The following is a 25,439-nucleotide window of genomic DNA, read 5'->3' as shown; positions in this document are numbered from 1 at the left end:
GTTGGGAGCTGTTCTTTTAGCTGTGCATTTGTGCTGCATCTGGAAGTGTGGAGTCTCTTTATCTTGTACATAAGACAAAAGACTAATCTTGAATATTGATAAAAACATTATTTACTTCTTTTTAAAAAAAAAAAAAACTTCACTGAGCTTTCCTATGAATGTTAATGTGAGTCTGAAAATGAAGCAGCAACCATGGTTTTGACCAAAACACTAAGCACTGATTTAAAAAAAAGTAAATCTGGTAAACAGTAAATCTGGTAGGCGGCCAACTAAAGTAGAAAAGGGAGGAAGCAAAAGACTAGTAAAAGACTCGTTCTGAGTAAAAGTCACAGATAAGCTTCAGGTGTTCATGGGCTAACAATTATCTTAAGCAAACTTTAAGCAACATCTCTTACTTCAAGAGAGCCGAAAGAGACCATCCCATTAATCAGGTAAAACCAGAACAAGTAAATAATAAAAAGAGTGCAGCGTATTAAGTGTACTGTTTCTTCTTTCAGTTGCATACTTAAAACAAGCATATTTACAGTGGAAAAAATTCTTATAAATCCTGTACTTTTGACAAGGATTAGAATTAATGTTTCTTCCTCTTATACATAATTTTTAATCAAGCTCATGGAAATATTTTTAGTGGATAGAGCTCATAAATCTGATAAGGTTCATAAATTCAGCTGGAGAACAAGAGGTGTTAGAAACAAAACAAAACAAAATTAAAAAGAAATTAACTGATTTGCAAATGCATATATTGTATTAACTGTGTTTTGGCAAATCCGAAGACCTATTACACATTCTTAAAAGAACAGTGCTGAACAATTTATTAAAACTGAATATTTTCAGAATTAGGAGTTGTTAGTATACAAGGAAGTCTCGGCAACCTATAGTGAAGGATATTTGACATATCTGACTATTGACTGGAGTTCAAACAATAAAAAACTGCATATTTGCAGAATTAAGAGTCATTAGTTTATAAGGAGGTCTCTTGTATTAACTGTGTTTGGGCAAATCCAAAGACCTATTATATATTCTTAAAAGAACAATGCTGAACAATTTATTAAAACTGCATATTTTCAGAATTAGGAGTTGTTAGTATATAAAGAAGTCTCGCCAACCTATAGCAAAGGATATTTGACATATCTGACTATTGACTGGAGTTCAAACAACAAGAAGCAGCTCATAAAGCTCTTCCGGTGAGATTACTCCCTTTGAAGGTCACAGAGGCAAGTCCACCATTGCCAAGTCATGATGCATCTGGCACAACATTACTTTCTAGAAAATTTCAGCTAAGTGATGGTAAAGGAGTCGATGCAGGGGAAGGAAAGCGTGAGAGAAAGGGAGAAACTTTTGGGTTCCTTTTGTTTTGAGCTCCAACAGCTTTAAAGAACTCAAAGACCAGGACACTATAACCATGAAGATCCCAGGACAGAATTATTTGAGAAAATGTGTCATAATGGAAACTGATGGTTAATTATTTGGGATTTTTTTCTTCCCATCCTTATCACTTCCTATCTTTCATGTTCATGGACTACACCAAATGGACCCCAGATGAAAAAATCGGATGGTATATTTGCATGCAAAATAGAATTTAAATTTTGTGTATCTTTTGTGTTTAAAGTAATGATATCGCATAATTCACGACAAAATTCAAAAGTCCATGTTCAAAAGTGCAGACGAGGCACAACCTTCAAAGATTTCACTAATTCACAATTGGGGAACATCCAAGCAAAGAAAAAAGGATCATTCACTATTTCCCTTTTAATGATACATTAAAAGGTCATGTGTTATAAGGCTGTGCTGCATAAAGCAGATTTCATTGCCTCTTGATAAGCATGAAGGGATTTGTTCTTTCACATTTCTGGAACCTGCATTTTAAAAACAAAATATCTTTTTGGAAGCTGAAGAAAATCTCTTGATTAATTTGTACTGGCATTAGTTTAACATAGAGATTTTAGAAGACTTCAGTCAAGATTTCTTTTTCCACAACTGTCTTGCTACAAGCAAAACAATACAATCTCCTCAAACCTTCCCTAGAGTGAAGATTCAGCCTATACACAGCATTTTAGCTACAAGATCCCACTCTTGTGCTGAGCACAGTCAAACACACAACCAAGTCAACAACTCATGTCATTCTTAAAATCATTTTGATATCAGAAGAAATGAAAAGCAAAACATTTTTTTTGTTGAATTTTCATTCTCTGCCCCTTATGATGGAAATGGGTTGGATATATGAAAGGGAATGTGTAAATGGTTAGAGTTCTCACTGATAAAATCATGACCAGCCTTTCTGAGACAAAAGTAACTTAAAATGTGCACAGTTCTAGGTTGAAAAGCTAGGGGCCAGATGGTCTGTCTGCCTTTCCTTTACGTGATGTAAGGGAAGGCTGTAAACTTGGTTCAACTGGCAGTCTACTCCAGTATTGCTACAAAGCCAAGAAAAGCAGTGAGACCATGTGAAGAAGTGTAAATAGCACTTTTTAATGAATCAGAAAAAGCAATTTGGGGGTTTTAGCTTGTTTCAATATTCAAAACAATATTTGGGGGGGTTCTTGTTCAATGTTCATATACAGGCACTGATGCTATGAAGACTATTTCCCACCCCCCCCCCCCGGATTCAAAGATTCTAACTCAGAGTAAAGTTTGAAAGTAAAGAATAAAGGAAAACAAAAAAGAAAAAGAAAAAAAATTTTGAAGTTATTCCTTAATTAAATGCAAGAAACACTGAGAGTTCAATATTGACTTAAAGGAAATATCAATTTAAATTTTATGAAAATAAAAACTTCAATTGCCCTTGACTCTGCTCATTAATGGAAAAAAAAATCAAGATTACCATAAATCTACCTGTGTGTTTGTGAATTATGCATTGGTTTAAAATAGATTTTGTTTTAATACATCATGCTATTGCTAAGTACATGAAGATGTAATAGTTTTCCCGACTGTGATGACAGATTTTCTGTTCTTTTTTTCTGTCTACTTTTGGAAATGCTCCATCAACCTCAAAATGCTTTAACATACAATGGGAATAATCGATTTTTCTGAGAAAGGAAACTACCTAGTTTTAAAAGGATACAAAAAGGGGTCTCATTGTTCAGGAAGCCTATTTAAAGAAAAGAGTAAGACTTTCTGGTTTGGGAGTGTGGGTAGGCTTCATCTAGAGATGTCTTGTTGGTCTACAAAGGAAGGATGCAGGTAGACGTGTACACACATGGAGGTGAAAGTGCTTGAGAATGAACGAGAGAAAAGCACAAAGCAGGTGAGCAGGTGCTCTCTAGTGTTAAAAGTGGTGATCAAACAGATTATGGCAACAAGACAGGGAAAGGCAGACTGACTTCAAAATTGCTGAAAACAGCTTTAACTCTGACACAAGTATGAGGGAGAACCAGTGGAAGAACTCCATTTATACGCAACTACTCCGGGTGAAGCACTCCCAGGAGCCCGCCTACCGGAGTGCCCAAACCTCCTTGCTGACTATCCCTGTGCCAAATAATCCATTTCAAGGTGAGCCCTTAAAATAAAGCTACTTTCCAGTTCCACCGTCCCACTTTTCCTGTGCTCTGTCCACCGCCCTCTCTCAAGCGCGCCAGGCGCTGCAGGCGCTGGGCTGGAGCAGCATTCCCGAGCCGCGCTGGCCCAGCGGGAAAAGCAGAGAGGCAAGGACACGGCGCTGCCTGCGCCCCTCCCGCGGGGCCGCACGGACAATGGGCATGGGGACGCTCCTTCCCCGGCAGCGGGCGGCCCGAGGGGGCTCCGAGCCCCGGCCTGTGCTCCCAGCCCGCTCCGCACCGCCCGCCGGCCCTGCCCGCAGCTCCCGCCCTCATTCCCTCATTCCCTCCTGCCGCCGGTGGAGGGACGCTGTCCGGCCCGGCACGGACACGGACCGAGGCGCTGCAAGGAGCAGCCGGGCTCCGCTGGGCAGCGGCGGGACCTGCGCGCCCCTGCCCGCACTGCCCGCATTGCTCACGGCTCGTTCAGAAACTAAATAGTGTGATTTCTTTTTCTCTTTTTCTTTTTCTTTTTCTTTTTCTTTTTCTTTTTCTTTTTCTTTTTCTTTTTCTTTTTCTTTTTCTTTTTCTTTTTCTTTTCTTTCCTCTCCTCTCCTCTCCTCTCCTCTCCTCTCCTCTCCTCTCCTCTCCTCTCCTCTCCTCTCCTCTCCTCTCCTCTCCTCTCCTCTCCTCTCCTCTCCTCTCCTCTCCTCTCCTCTCCTCTCCTCTCCTTCTTTTTTACTTCTTTTTTTGTCCCCCTTTCCCCTTGAGAATGATGAACTATCCCACCTGTGGATCGTACACTTGTTTTCTCCCTGAGAAACGCTGTCTGCCTTTCAGGTGAAAATAGCAGGCTCCAAGAAAGCTTTTGAGGTCTTTTATCTTATATCTTTATGCCTGCAGATACGCATTTGCTTATATTTCCCTAGGCGAAAAATTACTAACAATCTTAATAACAGTGTGACATAAGGGAAGCAACTTTCCTAAGGCTCAGATCTGGTTTTTAGAAACCCGCTTTAGCTTGGTTTTTGGGCTTATTTATTTATTTATATATTTGTAAGCATTCCCCCAATAACGTCTCAAAAGGAGGAAGGTAAATCCTGGAAAATACGTGACCCGTTATTAGTGCAAATTGTCGAAGCCACAGACGCCTTGGGGATTTTTTTTTTTTTAATAAGAAGTTGCAACCAAGGGGTGTGTTTCATATGGGTCTGTTCTTACACTTTTCGTGTTATAGAGAGTAGTCTAAATTCTCGGCGCTATCCTGGGCAGACCCTTCTTGCATTGTATTTTAAAAATGAAGTGCACTATTGCACTTTTTCTGAACTGAAAATTAAAAATTAAAAAAAAGGAAGAAAAAAATTGGGCCCAGGAGAAAACAAGTGACCATAACTTACGCGAACAGTCCACCTTTTAGTGCAGGTATTAGGGGAGGAATCTAGATAACAGTGTTAATAAAAGTAATGACCGAAATACTAAAAGAAATGTCAGGGAAGTATCTTCCATTAACAATTCCGCTGCAAGTGCTCGGGAGCGCTGGAGAATCCATTGCCACAGCGCCCCCTCCCACACGCGGCTTGAACTAACTATTTCATCCCGAAGACGGCCAAAGAAAAGTTATTTCTTTTCCTTTTTCCCTCGCCGTTTTCACCGCTCTTCGCTCTGACCCCGCGAACAGCTCCAGTAGGGCTCGCCCAGCTCATCCCGTGTCCCCGCGTTCGCACGGGTCGCTCCCGCAAAGCGCCTCGCTCGGAAGGAGCCCTGAAAACTGGGCTCCTTTTACTAGAAAACCGGACAACTCCGCTTGCACAGTACGCGTGTGTCATTTGTTATTTTTAAATACAATAGTCTATTATTTAACTTCGTTGTCTCCGGGAGATGGTGGCGGTCCCCCATTCCATGAGAGAAAGGAGAAAGCATTCCCAGATCATTGTGTGGTTATGTCACAGGAAACTGTTTCAGCTGCGCATTGTGTTACATCTTCAAACCCCACCAAGTTCCACTTCTCTTTGCTTGAAAAGTTGCTGTGACCGGTGTCACGACAATTGGGCAATTGGCATTGTGCTGGTGACAGGCGTGTGCGCCTCTCCGGGCCGCAGGGAGCCCTCCCGGGGAGGGAAACCTCTCCTTCACCCCAACGAGGCTTGTGTTTTTGTGTTTTTATGCTTTTTCTTCTTCTTTCACTTGTATAAAGCCGGGGGGAGCGAGTCCGGAGTGCATGGCCCCCGGGCTGACGCCCGAATGCCGGGCAGAGGCAGCAGGAGCCCCATCCCCACGGACGGGGCTTTCAACTTCACCAGCCCCAAAACTTCAGCCCCTGTCACTGGCGCAAGGAGATGTAGCTAATAAATGACAAAACGCAAAACCTGCCTCCCAGGACAGCAATGAGCGATAGCAGGGGGTGGTGGGGGGGGCTCTCGTCTACCTTCTCAGCTCTGCTGGAAGAAACTGAATTAAAGAAGACAAGGCGAGGTCGCAGTTTAAAATCAGGGAAGGTAAACGCTGACCTAATGAATAGATTATTAAAATAAAAAACACAGTGTGCAAAGTCTTAATGCCTCTGTGTAGGCATGTTAATTTGCCACAGTTATTACCAATAAAAAGTGCATGTAATACTATTCTGGCGTTTAACAGCGCAAGTTAGACGGTTTTGTATTAGTAACGGGTAGTACTGTGGGAAAATTAGATATCGGCGGTGGAGCCAAGCAAATGAAAAACCTCTTCCCTGCGAAAGGCATTCAAATCAAATAGAGATAACTCCGTGAAGAAGTTAAATACAGACACTGATCGCTGTTTAGAAACGTTATTGAAACAGTTTTCTGGTTTGTGTACTGCAAAGCCTTCGCCAGCTATATTTAAATGACCCCACCAGCTATTAGTCCTCCACATTGTGCAGAGTCAAATTAGTGGTGTACTTGTAATAAAATGCACACCGGCTCCTTGCAGTGGCTAAATCCATTCCTTTCTGAAGCCATACAAAAATTATGCAAATCAAATCAACGCAAGAACTTGTCTTTGAAATGATAATATTTTACTCCATTAATCTCTGATTGCGAAATTAACCCTGTTTCTGTATATGAAACAAAATTTTTGGACTGCACAAATTAAAACATCAGAAATATAATCTGTTGCTCTATGTGTCTGGAGGAAGGGGAATAACGTTCCTCCCGATTTAAACATTCCTCACACCAAAATCACAAAAATTTATTCTCCTGGAGGAAAGGCATGCAGATGGAGGCAAAACCAGCACCTACATTTTACACGGATGGCCACGTAGACCTAACGTGTGTAGCATATGTCTATGCGTGTAGATACGCATGGAGATTTGTATTTCTCATGTGTGCGTGTGTGTCTGTGCGTATCTACACACACTCTGCGCCGAATTACATCAGTTCTCTTGGGATCACGGTATTTATTTAAGTACTCTTCCCAGGTCATAACTGTAACACTCACTTAATAGCATTAATCCCCTGTTATAATGTAAACACAACGACCATTGTATTCCCAATCTGTATTGTTCCACTAATTATTAAAGAGGAAGAACTAAAAGCAATCAATTCGCGAAGATAAACACCACTTCTGGAAAAAGAACAGCTTCCCAAATAAAAATGCAGAGAGTATAGCACATTTTGCAAGGCATGCAAGTTGGCTTAGAGAGATTCATGTATGACTTTATAATGTTATAATTAATTTTGCATTCTCGGCTCTCCAGCTGCTGCTCCTTTCAGAAGCAGAGCTCATATACTTAGAAATCGGTCTGCGGAACACAGCAATTGACTATTCAGATGTAGTCGCATGATATCGATTATTCCATAGAAATACTGAAATATGAATATGTTTTATATAAAGCCCTTGTTTTTAGAGTTTCTATTTTTATTTAATATATGCGCATTAATCACCAAGCAGGGAAGCAAATGTCTTTTCTGTAATCTGTTGCACTGAGTTTACCAGTTGTTTATCACTCTCTTATCAGGAAGTCGGGAGTTAATGACAAGAAATACCTGTTGGTGTTCACCTCCTCCCCCTCACCTACTTTTTTAAGGATTGCCTCTTCTACAGGCCAGCTGATAGATCTGGATAGGAATTAATCCAGTATGTCTGGTGGCCAGATCTCTGCTGCTGCTTGTAGCGGCAGGGGTAAACTGGTATCTGGGTTTCACAGAAAAGGAGGAGAGTAAAGGAGAAAAATAAAAACTGAGATAGAAAAATAAATCGGAAAGCTTGGATTGCTCCAGACACTTTACACATCCCGAGGTTTGACCGTAGTTCCAGCACGGCATTTTCCCCGCTGTGTGCGCCAAGCTATTGAAACGGCTTCTCCAAGTGCGTTTTTTTTTTTTTTTTTTTTTATCAGCTGCATGTTTAATTGATTAACAATAGGCTGCTCTGTACACCCGCAATTTTTCAGCTACTGCCATCTCCCCTCCTGCCGGTGACCAACCGATTCCTCGGCGTCGTCTCCATCCTACCTGACTTAAACTACTCGAGGTACTTCACGAAGAACTCGGCCATAAATGTCAAGCAACTTCATTTAAGTGCGCACTCATAAATGTTGAAAATAAAACACAGTTTCATTAACTTTTTTTTCTTTTTCCCGAACACCTAAACAATATTAACGAGGCCGTTCCGGGCTGGTAACTTGCTGAAGGTTGCACATGAAGGGCTTGTGGGAAGCGCGGTGGCTTCCAGAGCTGCGGGCCCATCCACTGCGTGCCGGACCGACCCCGATCCCGCTCCGCACGGCGGAGTTGCGGGGCGCAGGTGCGGACCGGGATGCGCGGAGCGGCCTAGCACGCCTGGGGCCCTGCAGCGGCTGGGTGGGACGGGCAGGGCCTAGCGCCGTGCCCCGGGGCTGTCGGACTGAAGCGGTGCCGGGGAGGGGAGCCCCGGCCCCACCGCGGGTAGGGGACACCGGCACAGGGCACCGCGGGCACCGTGACTCGTCCCGGGACAAAGGGCAGAGCTTGAGGGTGGGCAGCCCGCCGCCGGCTTCTGAAGGGACCTTCTGGACCAACCATTGAAGAAATGTACGTGCACACAGACGTGTGTGTTTAGGCTTGCACTGAGACAAGAGCGGTGCCTCCGCCTCGTCCTCCTGCGCCCGGGCCGGAGCAGCGCTGGCACCGGCTGGAAGCTGAAGGTGTCCAGGGCCTAAGGGAGAGGGCAGAAGAAATTAATTACATAGATACTATATTCCAGGAGATTTATCTGATCTGCCAAAAGGAGGAAGGGGTGAGGGGAGAATGCAGATAGCCCCCCGGAAGGAGTCACCCAGGCCTCTTGCCCGCGCCTCAGCAAAGGAAGAACAGAACTGAAAGAAAGATGGGGGGATTTTTTTTTCCTTCACGTGCAAACGCGCCGCATGACTAGATCGTCACTGTTTGTGGCAACTTACAAAACTGTAAAGTTCACGCTGCCAGGGACAGTGCGCTCCTGTACTGCTGATTTGAGCAGTTGCTGCTCTCCCTACCATATAGGGCAGCACTTTTACCAAGCGCTCGCTCTCCCCTTGCGCGCTGCCCGGCTCCGCCGCGCCCGGCCCTGCGCGCACACACGCGTGCGAGCGCGCACATCTCACACGCGTGTGCGCGCCTGGAGCGCTCCGGAGAGTGCGTGCGGGAGGGGATGCAGATATCCCTTGTGCGCGTCCTTCTGTGTTGCCCCTGTGGATGTAGAAAGAGCGAGAGAGGGTGTGTAATGGAGAGTGTGCGGAAGAGTGTTCATGGCTCCGCGAGTCCGGAGAGGAGCTGATGAGCAGCATCATCGTTTGGCTTCTGCAGCCTGCTCGCAGCCGGAGAGGCTGCCTTGCATTACAAAGCCTGCCTGCCTTCGCTGCCTGCCTTCTCCGCCTGCCTGCCGGCCGCGGGAGGAGACGGAGCCGGGGCCGGGGCCGGAGCGGGAGGGGGCGGGCCCGCCGGGCTATGCAGATGAGCGGCGGTGATGGACAGCTCTGTTTTCCAATGTCCCTCAGAAACTCGAGTGCTGCTTCCCTCAACTCTTCACTCCAGACTCTATACTTCCCCCAAAATACAGGCTCGCAGGCGCTGGGGGAGCTGGCTGGCTGACTGGGAGAACTCCATATGCAGCAGCCACTTTTCTGATTTCGGGGTCTCGCTTCTCTCTCTCCCCCCTCCCCGCCCCCGCCCCCGTCTTCCTCTCTCCTTCTGTTTCTTTCCCTTTCTCTTTCTTTTTTTATTAACCCTCTGTGCTTCCATCTCTCCCAGATGCCCTTCCCCTCCCGGATAGATTTCTGACCTTTCCTACTAATTTTCCATTTGGAGGGTTTTTTTGGTTTTTTTTTTTTTTCCTCCTGTTTGTTTTTATTCTGATCGGGTGCGCATGGGGGGGAGCCTATAACAATTCTGATTCTCTACATAACTGCACAGAGCCATCGGGGGGGGGGGGGGGGGGGCGGAGGGGAGAGAGAGAAGGAGGGAGGGAGAAAGAGGGAGGGAGGGCGGGAGGGAGGGAGCGGGAGGGCGGGCGGGAGAGAGGGAGAGCACGAAAGCAGCGCCAGGAGCAGCGGCAGCAGCAGGGCCGGTCACCCTCGCCCCCTCCCTGCTCCTGTGCACGCCAGTGCAAGCCATGTCCTATCCTCAGGGTTACCTCTACCAGCCCCCCGGCTCGCTGGCTCTGTACTCCTGCCCGGCGTACGGGGCGTCGGCGCTGGCGGCCCCCAGGAGCGAGGAGCTGGCCAGGTCTTCGTCGGGATCGGCGTTCAGCCCTTACCCGGGATCGGCAGCTTTCACCGCCCAGGCGGCGGCCACAGGCTTCACCAGCCCGCTCCAGTACTCCACAGACCCCGCCACGGGATTCCCCTCCTATATGGTAACTACCGAAGAGAAACCCTCTCCTTCTTCATTAGCATCCGCATTCTCATCCTCATCATCCTCAGCCTTTCTCCTCACACACACTCACCATCAGCCCCCGACATCACGCCGCACAAGCGGGCGCCCCGCACCGCCGCCGCCGCGCTGCCGGCTCCGCGCTTCGCTCCGCGCCGCTCCGCAGCCCTGCCGGCTCCGAGCGGAGCCGAGCTGAACGGAGCGGAACGGAACGGAGCGGAACGGAACGGAGCGGAACGGAACCGAGCGGCGGGGCCGGGGCCGGGGCCGGGGCTCCGCTTCGCGTCCCGGCCGAGCGCGGGGCCGGCCTGGGTCCCGGGCTCTCCGCGCGGTGTGAGGAGCCGGAGGGCGCTTTGGTTGAGGAAATACGGATGGTCTCGGCCAGTTGGGTTGGGTTGGATGCTTTCGTTCTGTCCCCCGTTCCCGTGTCTGTGTGTCCCAGGCTTTCCTTCTTATTTTTTTTTCTTTTAATATGTATTTTTTCTTTTCGCAGTGATAGCACAAGGGAAGGTTTATTTTTCTTCCTTTTTTTTTCCTAATTTTTCTTCTCTCTCTCTTTTAAGTCCGTGTTTAGAGGCGCTGGGGGCTTTATCCCCGTGTGGTTTTATTTACTTTCAGTGTGTTTTGTGCTAATGGTTTAACTGGATTTTGGGAATGAAAAGGAGCATCTGTTTGCGATCTGTGAGCTTCGCTTAAGCCCAAAATGGTCGTAGTGGCCGCAGTTTCGGATTTCACTTTCTTCTTATTAGTTTAAGGAGCAGTTGCAATTGAGTGTTGTGTGTGTTCTGTGCATAAAGTACATAAATAAAACCATAAACTATATAAATAAACTGCACGTCTAGATGGTTATATAGTTTTATAACCACGCGTGCACACAGAGTCAGGCACATATCTAGTCCGTACACACAAAGACCTGTGCTCGGAATTTGAGGCTAGAGCCGCTGTCGATCCTAGGAGAGGATGGCTGCGGGGTAGTTCTCTCTCCCTGCAAAGTGACAGGGAAACTACTTGCTTTCCGCCTGTTCATAACACAGTGCATAAAATGTCGTGCAGTCTTTATTCGGGGTGGTATAAAAGATCTGAGGGTCTCTCTTGTTTTTCCTGTCGAGAAACACTATGCGAGTGGCTGGAAGTTGCAGCGAGGTTGTGAACTGTGCGGGATATTGGGCGACGTTGAGCCTATGACTCTGCGATCTGCAGGGTACAGAGACGTGCTAAAAGTTAGCGAGTTTCTTAGGGATATCTTTAACTTTTCTTGCATTATGCAGACTTAAATAAGCGCAATTTAAACGTTAAAGAGCGAATTAAAATGCTAATTACATCGCATTTGAACAATTCGAAACGGTGCATATCTTCTGATTTGCAAATTGGATTTGCAATGCATTAGTGCAGTGAATTGCTAAGTGGCGGCTTTGTTGTATTTTCTATAGCAAAAAGGAAACATCTTTTGAACCTTTGAGAGAAATGTTGATATCAAGACGCTACCTGTAGGGCCTTTAAAATGTCTGCGCGGTTCAAAAATTATATTGGGAAATATTCAATTACAAGGAGCTGAAATTAGCCAGAAAGATTAAAACATCGCCGATTTTAAGCGCGTGTGCCTGTGTCTGTGTGCTGGGCGGAGGAAGGGGGGGGGGGAATTGTAACTTAATGGCCTTTGGGTGCTGCTACTCCCCCTCATAGAATATGGATACAAGACACCATCCCGGGGAAATACAAATATAACCGCCGATCTCGCCTTGACAACTCACTAATGGCTATCAGCAATAACAAATTGCCAACCCCACCGTTCTGTTCTGTCCAGGGCTCCCCTTACGACGCCCATACGACGGGGATGACCGGAGCCATCAGCTACCACCCGTACGGCAGCCCTGCCTACCCCTACCAGCTCAACGACCCCGCGTACAGGAAAAACGCCACCCGCGACGCCACGGCCACGCTGAAGGCCTGGCTGCAGGAGCACCGCAAGAACCCCTACCCCACCAAGGGCGAGAAGATCATGCTGGCCATCATCACCAAGATGACCCTCACCCAGGTCTCCACCTGGTTCGCCAACGCGCGCCGGCGGCTCAAGAAGGAGAACAAGATGACCTGGGCCCCGCGGAACAAGAGCGAGGACGAGGACGACGACGAAGGCGACGGGGCGAGGAGTAAGGAGGAGAGTCCCGACAAGATGCCCGAGAGCAACGAAACCTCTGCGGAGGACGAAGGTAGGCGTGGGGTGCCTGCGGCCCCGGTGGGGTGGCTCCATCCCGCCCCGTCGAGTCCCCCGGGAGCGGGGCAGCGGGGCAGGAGCGGGGGGCGGCGTTTAACAAAAGCGACCCCCAAACCCGTCCCGTCTGGTCGCCTCCGGCTGCTCAGGTCACTTGTCGCGATCGGTGCCTGTGGCCGAGGCGGGCGGGGGGCGGCTGGCGGGGAGGTGCGGGGGGCGCCGCGGAGGAGCCGGCCCGTGGGGATGGATGCTCCTGGGAGCGGGAAAGGCGGGGGTGGCTTGAGCCTGCCCGGCCGCAGCGGTGGGGCGGCGGTGGCGGGGCTCGCTGCTCTCCCGCTCTGCTCTGCCGCCCCTCCTCACTGCCTCTCTGTGCCCGGCGGGCCTCCGCAGGGATCAGCTTGCAAGTCGACTCGCTGACGGACCACTCCTGCTCCGCCGAATCGGACGGCGAGAAGCTGCCCTGCCGAGCGGGAGACCCCCTCTGCGAGTCGGGCTCGGAGTGCAAAGACAAGTACGAGGACATCGAGGAGGAGGAAGAGGACGACGACGAGGACGACGAGGAGGACATCGAGGAGGACGACGGCGGCGGCGGGGAGCGTGACCCGCCGGCCAAGCCCGCCACCTCCTCGCCACTGGCGGCCGTGGAGGCCCCGCTCCTCGGCCACCCGCACGCCGACGCCGCCCGCAGCGCTGGCAAGGCGGCGCTGGGGCCCCGCGCCTCCCCCGGCCCCCCGACGCCGGCCAGCAAGCCCAAGCTCTGGTCTCTGGCCGAAATCGCCACCTCGGACCTCAAGAGTCAGACCCTGGGCCAAGGCTGCCAGCCTGCGCCGCTCTCCTCGGCCACCCCCGCCTCCGCCCCGCACAGCGCTGCCTACTCGCCCTCCTCCCTCCTGGGGAGGCATATTTATTACACCTCACCTTTTTATAGCAATTATACAAACTATGGGAACTTTAACGCTCTGCAGAGCCAGGGAATCCTGAGATACAACTCCCCAGCAGTGGCTTCAAACGAGGGACTAAGTCAGACTGTCCTAAATGCCAGCTCTGTCCACAAACAGAGCAGTGACTCTTTGAAAACGATCACTAACCAGCTAGAACAACATTACAGGCCCTCTAGCTATGACTCTAAGAAAGGTAGGTGACTTGTTTTTGCCGCTTTCTTCCCCCTTCTCCCTCGTCCTCCTCCCCCTACCCGTAGACGTCCCCTGCGCGCTGTAAATACTGAAACCTTCTCTGGAAAAAACAGCGAGCTCGGTGCCACCGCTGCCAGAGGGAAGATGGGCACTCACATAACCTGGGGATTAAAACCGGCGTGCCGCCGTCGTACCTGCCCCTAAGAACCGCGAGAGGAAATGTGAAAGACGACTTTTAGATCAGTCTCACAGGCTGCAGATGCAGCTTTGAAAGTAGTTTTCTTTTTGAAAAAAGGGAAACTACACACAAAGCTATCCAGACAGCATTGGTGTCATTGCCTGTAATTTTTTTTTTCCTGACAAACTGGTTTGACTCTCTTTGTTTCCAGTATTCTCACGGGGTTTTTTTCAGCTTTGGGTTCAGATAATTGCTGACCTTGGACGTGAAATTACGCGGAGCGTGACATTTTTTGTAACTGGTTGCTTCTTAGTTTGTTTGGGTTTCGGGGTTTTCTTTCCCGAAAAAGTTTTGCACTAATATGGTTGTCATCTTATCCTACAAAATTACTCGAGATACAGGCAAATATAAAATATTGGCTAGTCTTTTAAGCGACCCAGCTGTGAATTGTGCACCAGTGAGGGTTGGGACCTACACAGACTGTATAATCTAGTTAGCTGGCTGTGTCCTGTGACTAACTGACGGTTATATTTTGACAGATCCCACTGAAGTCTGCACAGTAGGAGTACAACCATACCTATAGAAGTGCAATCACACAGCAATGCAAGTAAGTGAGAACATTTTCTATTACACTGATCATTTGGCATCAGGTCTGAGACGTGCTGCACAGTTCTAGACTCGCTTAACGTTAATTTCTTGCTTCGTTACTTGAGAGTTTGGTCACAAAGTAAAACATTATTTTTTCTGCTGTTTTCGGAAACCCCATATGACTACATTTATTTCTTGGGTTTGTCTTAATTTTCAAGCCAGGTTAGACAGTTCCCTCACTTTGCATACTCTTCGCTTGTGTAAGGCAAAGCCGTAGGGACTACTTAAAAGTTGCGGAAAGAAATCTTCAGGAAAAAATAAAAAACCTTTGCAGGTATTGTTCTTTAGAAACAGAGTGCTCGTGCTCACGTGGCAGTGCTAAAATTGAGTGGGACTTCACGCAGTGGCTGCGTATTTGAAATAAAAAGGACAACTGTAAGAAACCGACATGAATCTTATGCAAGGCAGTCTGTGACTTGGCTCTTGCCTAGCTAGCAAAGGCACTCTGAATACTTCCACTACTTAGAGCTAAGTAAACAACAACAAAAAAAAATCACCTTGCCTATATTTTTCAACTAACTTCTATTTTTGTTAGAAGAATTTAAAAGAGTAAGAATTTTGCTTTACTTCCTTTCCCGCCCACCCTGTTTAATGGTGTTAGAGTTTAATTGAAGGATTTTTGGATGATCTGGTTTTTTCCTTGGTCCACAGGTAGGTGTCACAATTGCTTTGAAAAAAGTCAGCAAGCCATCATCTCTCCCCGAGCTAATATATATAACAAATCTCTAAATCCGGATCACATCTGGTGCCACTGTATAAAAGAAGACCACAGAGCACTATTAAATCTTCAGAATCTAATTATTAAACCAGAATTTTGTTGGACATATGTGAGTTTGCTGGTATAGTATAGTTTCCCAATGTATGTGTGACTTTTGAAAACAGATCTGTTTTTCTCAGGATATCTTGAATTGATCACTTCATTGCCACGGTATCTATTCGATAGGTGTGATAGGATTTATTGTAAAATTTATTTGTAAAAGATGTATACAGTAGAGATAATAAAGACGTGATTGGAGAACTTGAGTCCTTACAAAGTGGAAACAAATTTGATATTTATTTTTGTAACGATATAAAGCTTCTAGTAATTTATGCAAGTTGTATTGCAATGAAATCTGAACATTTTGTAAATAAATTTTGCCTGGTTTTTATTTGAAACGTTGATGGTTATACAATCTTTGGTTGTTTAACAAGAATTCTTTACTAATTTATATCTCTAATTGTAAATAAAAACAGACTAGTCTGCAACAACCTTGTGTTTTTCGTTCATTTTCCTCAAACTACTAATTTATTATTTAGAAAAGGAGGAAATTTGTAATTTCAATAGTAGAGCTGAGATCATAAAATGAGTAAGCAATTTAAACATGTTGCAAATATATACTTTGCATAAATTAATTCCTTCTGGCTTGTTCCGTTACACTTAAGCTTTAAATACACTCATATGAACAAATACATATTTGTATATATACATGAATATGCGTAGAAAGGGTGATTGGAATTTATGCATGTTTCTTATAAACTATTTATACTGGGTGTGAAGTAGCTCTTTATTTACCATCCTTTAAATTCACTATTATAGGGTAAAAAATATTATCAACCACGACTTACTTCTAATTACTTATTTTCAGCTTCTGGCTAAAATATGCAAGTGAAAAAAAAAGATTAAAAGTCCAATACCTGTTTGGGGATTTTTGAATGGTTTTCCCTCTTTGTATCGGCAAACCATACCTTTACAGTTACACTGGAAATCCGCTTTGCTTTGAATCATAAAATTAGCCAACTCATCATTTTAATTTTTAGTAAAATAATGAGAATCCTCATATAATATAATTCCAGAAAAATAAACGAACAATCATTTATTTTCCCCAAAAGATAAATTGAGCGAATATAACTTACGGTTATAAAACAAGAATAATAGCTTCTTAGATTGCCCTTTAATCAATCATACACTTATTTTTCAAGAGGCTCATCTATTTTATTCCATGATTAATAATGTTCCAGCTTGAGAGCATTATTAGATCCCAGCAGGGGAGATCCTGAATGCTTTTAGCTGCTTTGGAATGGTCAGTTGGGGTTCATTATGGTCTGATATTGAACAATTTATAAAATCTTGTCTAAACATCTGCCAGCTCAGATAGGCTGATGTGTCTGAAGATGGGAAATTGCTGGACCAGTTGATATTGACAAACGGATCTCTCTCCAGTGGCTTTTTGTTCAGTGAAAATTAGTGGCCTCTTGCTCAGGTCTTGTTAGAAAGGGCATTTGAAAGTGATCTTAGATACTTCAGGCATCAGCCTTGGGAAGGTTAACTGGATAAAGAGCCCTGCTAGTCTGGAGTCCGGAAATATGCTGTGGTTATATTAAACAGGGGGAAAGGAAGCTGTTTTTCTTGAATGCATGTACACAATTCCCATGATCCATCTTCCCTTGCACACCCCCCTCACCCCTGTCTGTAATTTACCACTATAAAGACATCTAACTGACTGAGAAAATGCGTGTGTTTTTCAGCTGAAAGGGCAGAAATTAATAATGTTAACCTGGAATAATCTGGGATCTGTCTAGCTAAATCTAAAGCAGTGAAGATCTTTGCAGCTGGAGGCCTACTCATACTCTTATGCTGTTTGTGGAATGATGCTTCTTTGCTCCTGTAGCATCCTCTTTTTCATTGAGGTAGAATGCAATTGTATCTGCATGTAGTGTGTAGCGCAATTAGGCAAACAGCTAAGAAGTAATTAACTTTTTCCCCTCCAGTTTAGCATATGATGCAGATTGCAAATATTTACTATAATCATTTTCGACCGTCTTTACTGTAGCAGTCCAGGAGGGTTTTATGGAGGGATTTTTATATCAGGGGAAACACCTGAACTTTCTTTCCCCCGCTCTTGCTCCTACACCGTGAGCCCCCACCGCCCGTGTTATATGTCCCAGGTCTCTGTTGGACACAAAGTGTACATTTCAATTGGTAAAAACCAAAAGCTGTGGCAGAGATTAAAAAAAGGCTGACGACATTCCTTTGATGTTTGTACGCCCAAAGACTTATAAAAGATTTCCATAATTTACCCACCCTTGCTAGTATTTAGACCTGGATTTCTTTCTGGAAAGAAAAGTAGAAAGACTCGGAAAACTCGCTTTCAAGAATTCACTATGTATGTAAAACCCAATGGACTTCTCTCATCCTCTGAGAAATTCATAAACGGTTCATGGATGCAGATGGGCGCCACTGAAATGATTTGGCATATGAATTTATTTTTTTAAACAAGAAACTAATGGGCGAGAACTGCATATTCAACATCATTCGAGCTTTAGTAATCAAAATTGAAAGCAGGAGGAAAGTGTAGCCTTGCTAGATTGTTGGCAAAAACAATGTGATTATTTCAGTGTAGCAAGAAAGAGGGATGAACGATAAAATACATCACTCTGTGTATGGTTTATTTCATAACGATGCTAATGAGCCCGCTGGGATTAAAATCTCACACCCCTTTCTATATTTACTCCCTCTTCTCCCCACCCCCCGTCCCTCGTTTCTGCGCTCATTTCGGAGCGGGGAAGGCAAATCCTTCCCTCTTCGGGGCCAGAGGTTTCATTAGAGCTGATTTATTGAAATTCGGGCTTTAATCTCAGGTGGGATCCCGGAGGAATTGGCGCTGTCGTCAAATAGGAAGAGGGTCGCTTTCCACTTTACACTTCCTGGGCTGCTTTTTTCCTCGCTCCCTGCAAATGTCAACATTTGTTCTCAATAAGAGAGTTATTGTTTCAGGAAAGCTGCTCACCAACTGCCTTTAGGAGCAGAAAAAAAGCTTCGCCCACCTTTGTTTGGCTGGGGGAAGGGATAGGGACGGAGGTAACACGCAGCTCAGGCCAGCAGCGGACAGACAGACAGACATGGGAATTGTTGCTGCTGCGCTCCAGCTCGTGGCTGGAGGGAAACGGGCCTGGCTAAGGGGAAAGTTAATGGAAAGCGCCATGGGCATCTGCACTTCTCTCCCTGCTCCATTGACGTATTTGCCCCCGACTTGCTCAGCCCCATAATAGAGAGGCAGGCTGCAGGGAAAGAAAAAAATGTATCAAACCCCACCAACACAACAACGAAAAGGACTGCCCTCACGGATTTCTACCCGCGGAGATGGTCTTCAGGTTTTGGGGAGGGATGGAAGGGTGATCTTCCAGGTGAAGAAAGATGTAAGGCTGGCTGTCTGATTCAGCCCTACCTGAGGCAGCGGCCTCCCTAAAGGCCATCCATCAGCTCCCGACCCAGCCCCGCGGCGAGGAGCGGGAGTGGCCGGGACCGGCCGGCCCGGAGCGGAACGGAGCGGAGCGGAGCAGCCCGGCCCGACCCGCTCCGCTCCGTGCTGGCCTCTCCGTGTCCATCCTCAAGGGGGAAAAAACTAAAAAAACCCAAAGAAAAACCAAACCAAAAAACACAACCCTGTCACCACTGAAAGTTTCTGGCTCTGTCACACGTTACATCTCACCTGAAGGCAGTTCAGAATCAGTGCTCGTCTGAGAGACTGTAGCAGGACTGTAATCAATATCGGGAGGGTTTTATTTCTTATTGATTTTTGAAACAAACAAACTACCCCTCTCCCCAAACCCACCCCACCAACACAAAACAAACAAACAAACAAAACCCCCCAAAAACAAAGACCACCCCAGACAGAATTTATATATTTATTTATAATTTATTTTGCCTTCTGCATTCAGATATATCTCGGGTACTTAGGCAAGTTTCCCACGATCCAGGTAGTCGAAAAGAGCCTTTCCATTGTAGGAACTGAATAATGACGGCAAAAAAATACTGTTATTAGAGTAATACTCCACATTAAATAATGTGATGTTCATCCCTTTGTTTTTAATCCAGTAACTAATAACTTAGGTATGTTTTCAGCTTCTAAAGGAATAAAAGCGAAGGGGAGAAAAAAAAGTTGAAAACAAAGGGATCCATAGTGCATAGTCAAAGCACCCGTGCATCTAATCCCTGATTATTCCTCGGCGTGTCTGAGGCAGAGTATTTATTGAAAGTGCAGAGGGAAAGCGAGGCCGGCGGGACACTCTGGCACACAGGTAGCTGGGAGCTGCAGGCAGCGACCCGGGGCAGGCGGGCTCTGGGGGAGCGCTTTACCTGCGAGCGCCCTGCCCGAGGTGACAGCCCCGCTGCCGCCGCCCGGAGCCGTGCCCCCCTCCCGAGCCGTGACTCATGCAGTAATGTCACCACTGCACATCCAATCCCGACCCAGCCGGCCGCTTTTTTCCCTGAGCAAAAAGTAAGGGACAGAGGGACGTGGCCACTCGGCCTCGGGGGTGGCCTCCGTTAACCTGGATCCTTTTGGGATTTAAGGGCTGGAAGGAAAGGGCGGGGGGTGTCACCCCGGCCCAGCCGTTCTCGGAAAGGCAGGAACGCGCACAGGCAGAAAAAGTCACTTCTCCGCTCCGTCTTATGTCATCCGTGACGAGGGATTTCAAAATACTCCCGAATATTTGTGCAGGGGACAAAAAAAAACAACTCCTACTGCTCCTCGCATGGCGGCTGCGTGGGTATTGTTGCTGTTCCGGCTCTCAAAGAATGCCTAGGAAGTAAAATAAAAATAAGTATGTGCATTTTTATAGGGAGATAAATTGACAATTTATTGTGTATAACTTCTGATCAATTATTAATCGTTAGTGTCAACAACAGGGTTATAATTACCTTCAGTTATTTAAAGGGATATTTATTTTTTCTTCTCTCTGATCTGGTAATTAGTTAATGCTCTGGAGTAATGAATTCAAAGCTGATTTGATAATGATTGAGACAGGGTTTTTCCCCTCTCTTTTGGCAGCCCCCCCTCGCACGGAGGGGGAGGGGAGGAGGAGGAGGTGTCTCCCCCCGTTTGCAAAGAGCCCATGTAAAGGCAAATCACCGCGCGTTTCACTTTTCAGACCATAAATAACGATTCTGGGAGTAAAAAGGCGAAATGACAAACAAATAGAGCGCAGCTGGGATGAATAAGGCCGATCAAAGTTAGCGGGGGCCGACGCTTCCCTCAGCCGCCGCAGGTCTGAGTCCCATAAAGGTGCCAGCAACTCTTACCTCTCTCCCCGAGATCAAGGGAGAGGGCGAGCAGGACATTTTAACCCTCTGACATCTTCCCGCGAGCGGAGGAGGGGAGAGAGGGAAAGGGAAGAAGGAAACTGCATATTTCTTGTTTGGGGGAATTGATGCCTCCACCATTGCTCTAGGGAAGGGGTTTCACCTGGAGCCCGAGGAGCTCCCGCCCAGCCCGCGGAGGATGCTCGGGGGTCAGAGGGGGAGAGGCACTGAGCGGGGCTGGCTCAGCTCCTCGCAGCGGCAGAGGTGCGTGTAATGATCCCCAGCCCGGCTCAGCCCTCGGGATGGGGAAACAAGAAATAATTTTTTTTTTTCCTTTCCTTGAGGGAGCTCGGCAGAGCTTAATCGCGAAGAGAGGCAGCAAAAGAGCAGCCCGCGGGAACCGTGGCTGCCGCCTTGCCCCGTGTCTTGGGGCGGGGGTAACCTTCTCCTCCCCGGGCCTGGGACGCGGCAGCCCGGGGGAGGCAACTACGGAAAACTCGCCTTCCTCCCCGTCCCCAGAGGCGTGTGGCGCTGAGCCGAGGTAGAAGCTCCATTGTTGCCTCCCTCCCCTCTTTCCTAGACCTCTACTTAATTTAGCGTCAGGCGAGGTCTCAGAGCCAAAATGGGTGGGTTTTGGTTTTTTTGGTGTTTTTTTTTTTTTTTTTTTTTTTTTTTTTTAGAGCGATGGGGCTCTTTTTACGGCAGCTCTGACCGAGATGGAATAAGTGTATATGATATTATATGTAACAGTTATACTTTTATATATTAAAAAAAATGTTTTCCCAGTGCAGCAAAACTGCACTGGGAATTGCAGTGCAAAATGCAAGTTTTAAAATTAATTCATCCTGACAGGTTTGACATCGCCCGGCTCCCTTTTTCCTGCAACTACGTCCGCAAATGAATGCCGCTTCCAGAGTGTATGTTTTAATTTGTCACATCAAGGCAATAAAAGGGAGCGATATATACTTAAGCCAGTTAACATTGTAATAACAGGTTTAAAGGAGCAATTAAATGGTAGTGAGTCGCATGTCTGACTTTCTATAGGCATTACCACATCAATGGTACCTTTTAGGCTGACTATAACTTAGCATGATTGTCTCAATTAGTTTAGCTACATGATAGTTATTGTGAACTCTTTGTGAGTAATCAATGTTACGCAAGCTTATGGGAAGGAGGCTTTAATAGGGGTGAGCCGCAGCTAAATAACACGGACCTCCTATTTTAAAGAAACACCTTTCTTTCTCTGTCTCTGCTTCTCGCTCTCTCTCTTTCCTCTTTATTTCTCTCCTCCAAGCCCCAAGAAAGAAACTGTAATTTATAGACTTATAAATCTGTTTCCGAGATCGCTGTAGCTGAACGTAGATGTACAGGCAAAAAGCAGCTTCGCCGCGGTTGATCAACGAAAAAGCCCAGCGCGGATGGCCAGGCACCCCCGCTTCGCCTCTCCTTGGCTTCAGTAGTGCATGTCGCGGCTGTTCACTGTCACGATAAAGACGAATAACCTTGAGGGATGCTCACCTCACATGGCGCGTGTGTGCAGAGCTCCTGCGGGCTCCCAGTCTGAGCAGGGAGCGCTGCGGGCACGGACACGCAGAACAGAACCGGGGGTGAAGGCGAGGGGCGGAGGGAGGAACGACTGCAAAGCGGGGTTAAAAACACGATTTAATGCGGGGAGAAGGGTCCTGCCCGACCAAAGGGACCCTTGGTAACTTGTTAATTCTCCGCTTACAGACTCTCTTGCTAAATACTGAGCCACGGGTGGTTAATGCAAAAAATGGGGGGCTGGAAATTGTGTGGGAGCTGCTTGAACTGCTTCAAAACACTAACAAGTATGTACTGTTTTCTATCACGGGGAAAAAAAAAGAGCAAGAGAGTGTGTACCATTGAAATTTAAGATTAAAAAAATCCAGGGATATTTCGGTTGGTGAAGTTATTCTCATTAGTCCCAACAATGTTTCGCCATTAGGCAAGGCTGGAGTTAGCCTCAGTCGCAAGATTTCAGATCTGCAAGGGTTTTTTTTTTTCTTTTCTTTTCCCCCCCCCCCTTTTTTTGCATGCACATTACATTTCTGTCATGCTTTGCAGAAGAACACGATATCCCCAAAGAAACCAAAGAAGAAAAAAAATACTCTGACAGCAACCATTAGTTAAGAGTGCAATGAATAAACCCCTTGCACAAGAGTATCAGGACTAATTAAGATTCTGTTTAGCAGCCCTGGATGGAATGTTAATGTAGCTTTGACTAACTGGGAATAAGCAGGGGAAAAAACTGCATTTTAAGAGGAATGCTGGGGTGATAACATCTCTCACTTCTTCTGTCCAAGGTCTGCCCAAGCCTGTTACAAAGTCATTATCTCAAATTACTCCTGTACTTCATTTTTAGAGGGTTTGGGCAAGATCCCCTGGCGTTGAAGCGCTGCCTAGAGCCTCACAAAGCCAATACTCTCTAAGGGGATAAAGGCTGAATCAACCCACTATCTCTACCTTCGAGAGTTTGCTGGTACCAGTTTCTTGGACAAATACAGCCAGGATTCTGGAGGCAGATTAGGATCTATTGCTGGCGTCTCCTCACAAATCCCTAAAGGGTTTTTGACCCTTTGAAGTTTCGTCTATTTTGCTTACACAGAAGTTTACATGATTAAGTCAGGATTTTACAAGGCTCAACAAGACAAATTTAGTCACCTCGGAACACTCAACACCAAAAAAAAAGAGTAAAATATCCTGTTGTCCTGCTACTCGGTTAGTTCCAGAAACACTAGCATACTGTTGTATTTGGATTTTGTAATTGTTCTATTGTATTAATTTAATACAATAGAAAAATATCTGCAAGACTGCTTCATCAGAGAAGGGTAAAAAAACCCCCTCATTATTATTACTATAAATTATTATTTTATTTTAATAATTTTTTTCAGACTTTTATATAGCATTCCCCCCACTTCATTCCCAATGATCGTTAATGCAGCTATGTTTATCAGAGAGTGGATAAAACTTCCTGAAGTCCTTTCCAGCCTTTTTAAAATTTCCAGCCTGCCTTTGCTTCCCCTTATCCAGACAGTTACATTTTTTTCATCGTCGAGCAGCAAGCCTCCCCTAATCCTTCCCTCTGAAGTAAACTTTTGCCAATGCTTTCCTTGCAATAAGCAGCCTTGCACAATGCAAATCTTTTCCTGGAATGAGAGGGCTGGGAGCTGACAGCGTAAACTAGAGAGGAGGAGCAGAGCTCCTTCTGATGGAATAGTTACCTATTTAAAGAAGTCTCCTGCAGTCAGAGCGGGAGTGCTGCAGCCAGGGACTGTGATTGCATCTGGCCCACCCTACTTCCATGGCCTCTTGTGGAACACAGACTCGTTCTCTCTTTCAGTCTTCCTCTCTCTCCCTTTCCCACCAGAGGGAACATCACTCTGCTAAGGAATTACTCCTGCAGTTATTATCAATGAAGGAAGGAATTATCTGTTCAATTCATCCTGCCTCTGAAATAACAGTAATAATAATAGCAGTAATAACAATAATAATAATAATACCTGGCTGGCTGGATGAGTGAGTAGCAGAGACAGCAAGACCAATCAGGCAAGCTGCAGATTTCTCTTCCTCAATTGATTTATAATTGATGAATGGATTTTCTTGTGCAGCTGCAGTGTGGTTAAAATCTATCGAAGAGGTAGGTGTCCTGGAAGGTGTTATTTTGTACGGGAGACAGTTAGGAGTAACTGGGTGCATTTATCAGAGGGAGATCTGAGCAAGCAACACGATTACATTGCTGTTAGTGGCGAGGATTCAACTTTCCATAGGCCTCCAGCACCTGCAGGCTTGCAGGTGACTCACAGGGAGGTGGTTCCTGCCGGCTGCGGGCCACACGCTGCATCAGGGCATTGATCTAGCACAGACCTACCCACTGCTTTGGGCCGGGAATGCTCTGCCCTCCTCCCCACAAGCCGTTCACTGGTGCTGTGCTGGCGGAAATCAGTCAGGCATGGCTTTGCAAGAGAACGGGGAGCAATGCCTTGCAGCATTTCTCTCACACATTTTAAGGAAATGGAAGGGATTTTCATACCTCTTAATAGGAGCTGTTTTCCTACTCCAGGTGTGATGTTTTCCCCTGCGTGTAGGGATGTACTTGGTATTCAGTGCATTTGCAGTGTCTCTTAAAGGAACAGAGCTTTAATGTGGGTATCAAGAGACATGCAAAGCTATTATCAAGCCTCTGGATCGTGGGTGCTTACCATAGATCTTGATAAACTTTAGGACCCGTATTTTTCCATATGTTCTGGATTCATATTGTAGACCATGTAGGCTTCAGTGTAGTACCTTATTGTTTTGTTGCTCTTTGCAAAAAAACCCCAAAAAACTATCATCATAAAGGACAGGCCTCCAGGCATCAGGACCTTCCTTTGCTGCTTGTAAAGGGGCTTAAGGCTGTGTTCAAGAAGACAAGGTGTAAATGGGATAGAAAGGTCTTACTTGGCTTCTTATCTTTGAGAATATTTGGCTTCAGGATTGTATTTTTTGACCTTAAACTCATCCAAGAAATCAGGTGCTGTCTTCTCTTATGTTTAGAAAGACTTCAGCCTTACCAGAGGTGATTATGCCTAACCAAGTTTGGGATGCTGACCCCAGCAAGGTGACCCCTTGTCCTTGAAGGGCTCAGCTGGTCTACCCGCTCCAAGCAGGCCTCAGACCCCACCCTCCTTACTGGAGGTGGTCACCCTTGCCTTTTCCAGCATGGAATGGGCTTGCTCCTGCTGGTGAGAGCACAGCACACACCCAACACAGAATTTCTGAAGCAGGGACAGAAAATGTGAGTTAAGCTGGAGGCCATGCAGCTGCGTCTCTGTGCTGCCTGTCCCTGTGAGGAGCTGTGCCTTGTTGTGCACAGCCCCTCAGGAGAGGGG

General features: G+C 46.4%; 1 protein-coding gene across 1 annotated transcript; it reads left to right on the top strand.

Annotated features, from left to right (window-relative positions):
- Positions 1–9,937: 9,937 nt before the first annotated feature.
- On the top strand, positions 9,938–15,689 carry IRX2 (iroquois homeobox 2). Its single transcript, XM_074546894.1, has 5 exons — positions 9,938–10,301; positions 12,123–12,528; positions 12,921–13,664; positions 14,381–14,448; positions 15,141–15,689. Exons 1-4 carry the CDS (start codon positions 10,059–10,061, stop codon positions 14,422–14,424), a joined length of 1,437 nt encoding a protein of 478 aa, XP_074402995.1. The 5' UTR covers positions 9,938–10,058; the 3' UTR covers positions 14,425–14,448; positions 15,141–15,689.
- The last annotated feature ends 9,750 nt before the right edge of the window (positions 15,690–25,439 follow it).

The sequence above is a fragment of the Zonotrichia albicollis genome, chromosome 1 (assembly GCF_047830755.1).
Source record: "Zonotrichia albicollis isolate bZonAlb1 chromosome 1, bZonAlb1.hap1, whole genome shotgun sequence".
Lineage (NCBI taxonomy): Eukaryota > Metazoa > Chordata > Aves > Passeriformes > Passerellidae > Zonotrichia > Zonotrichia albicollis.
This window is presented reverse-complemented; position numbering and strand designations above follow the sequence as displayed.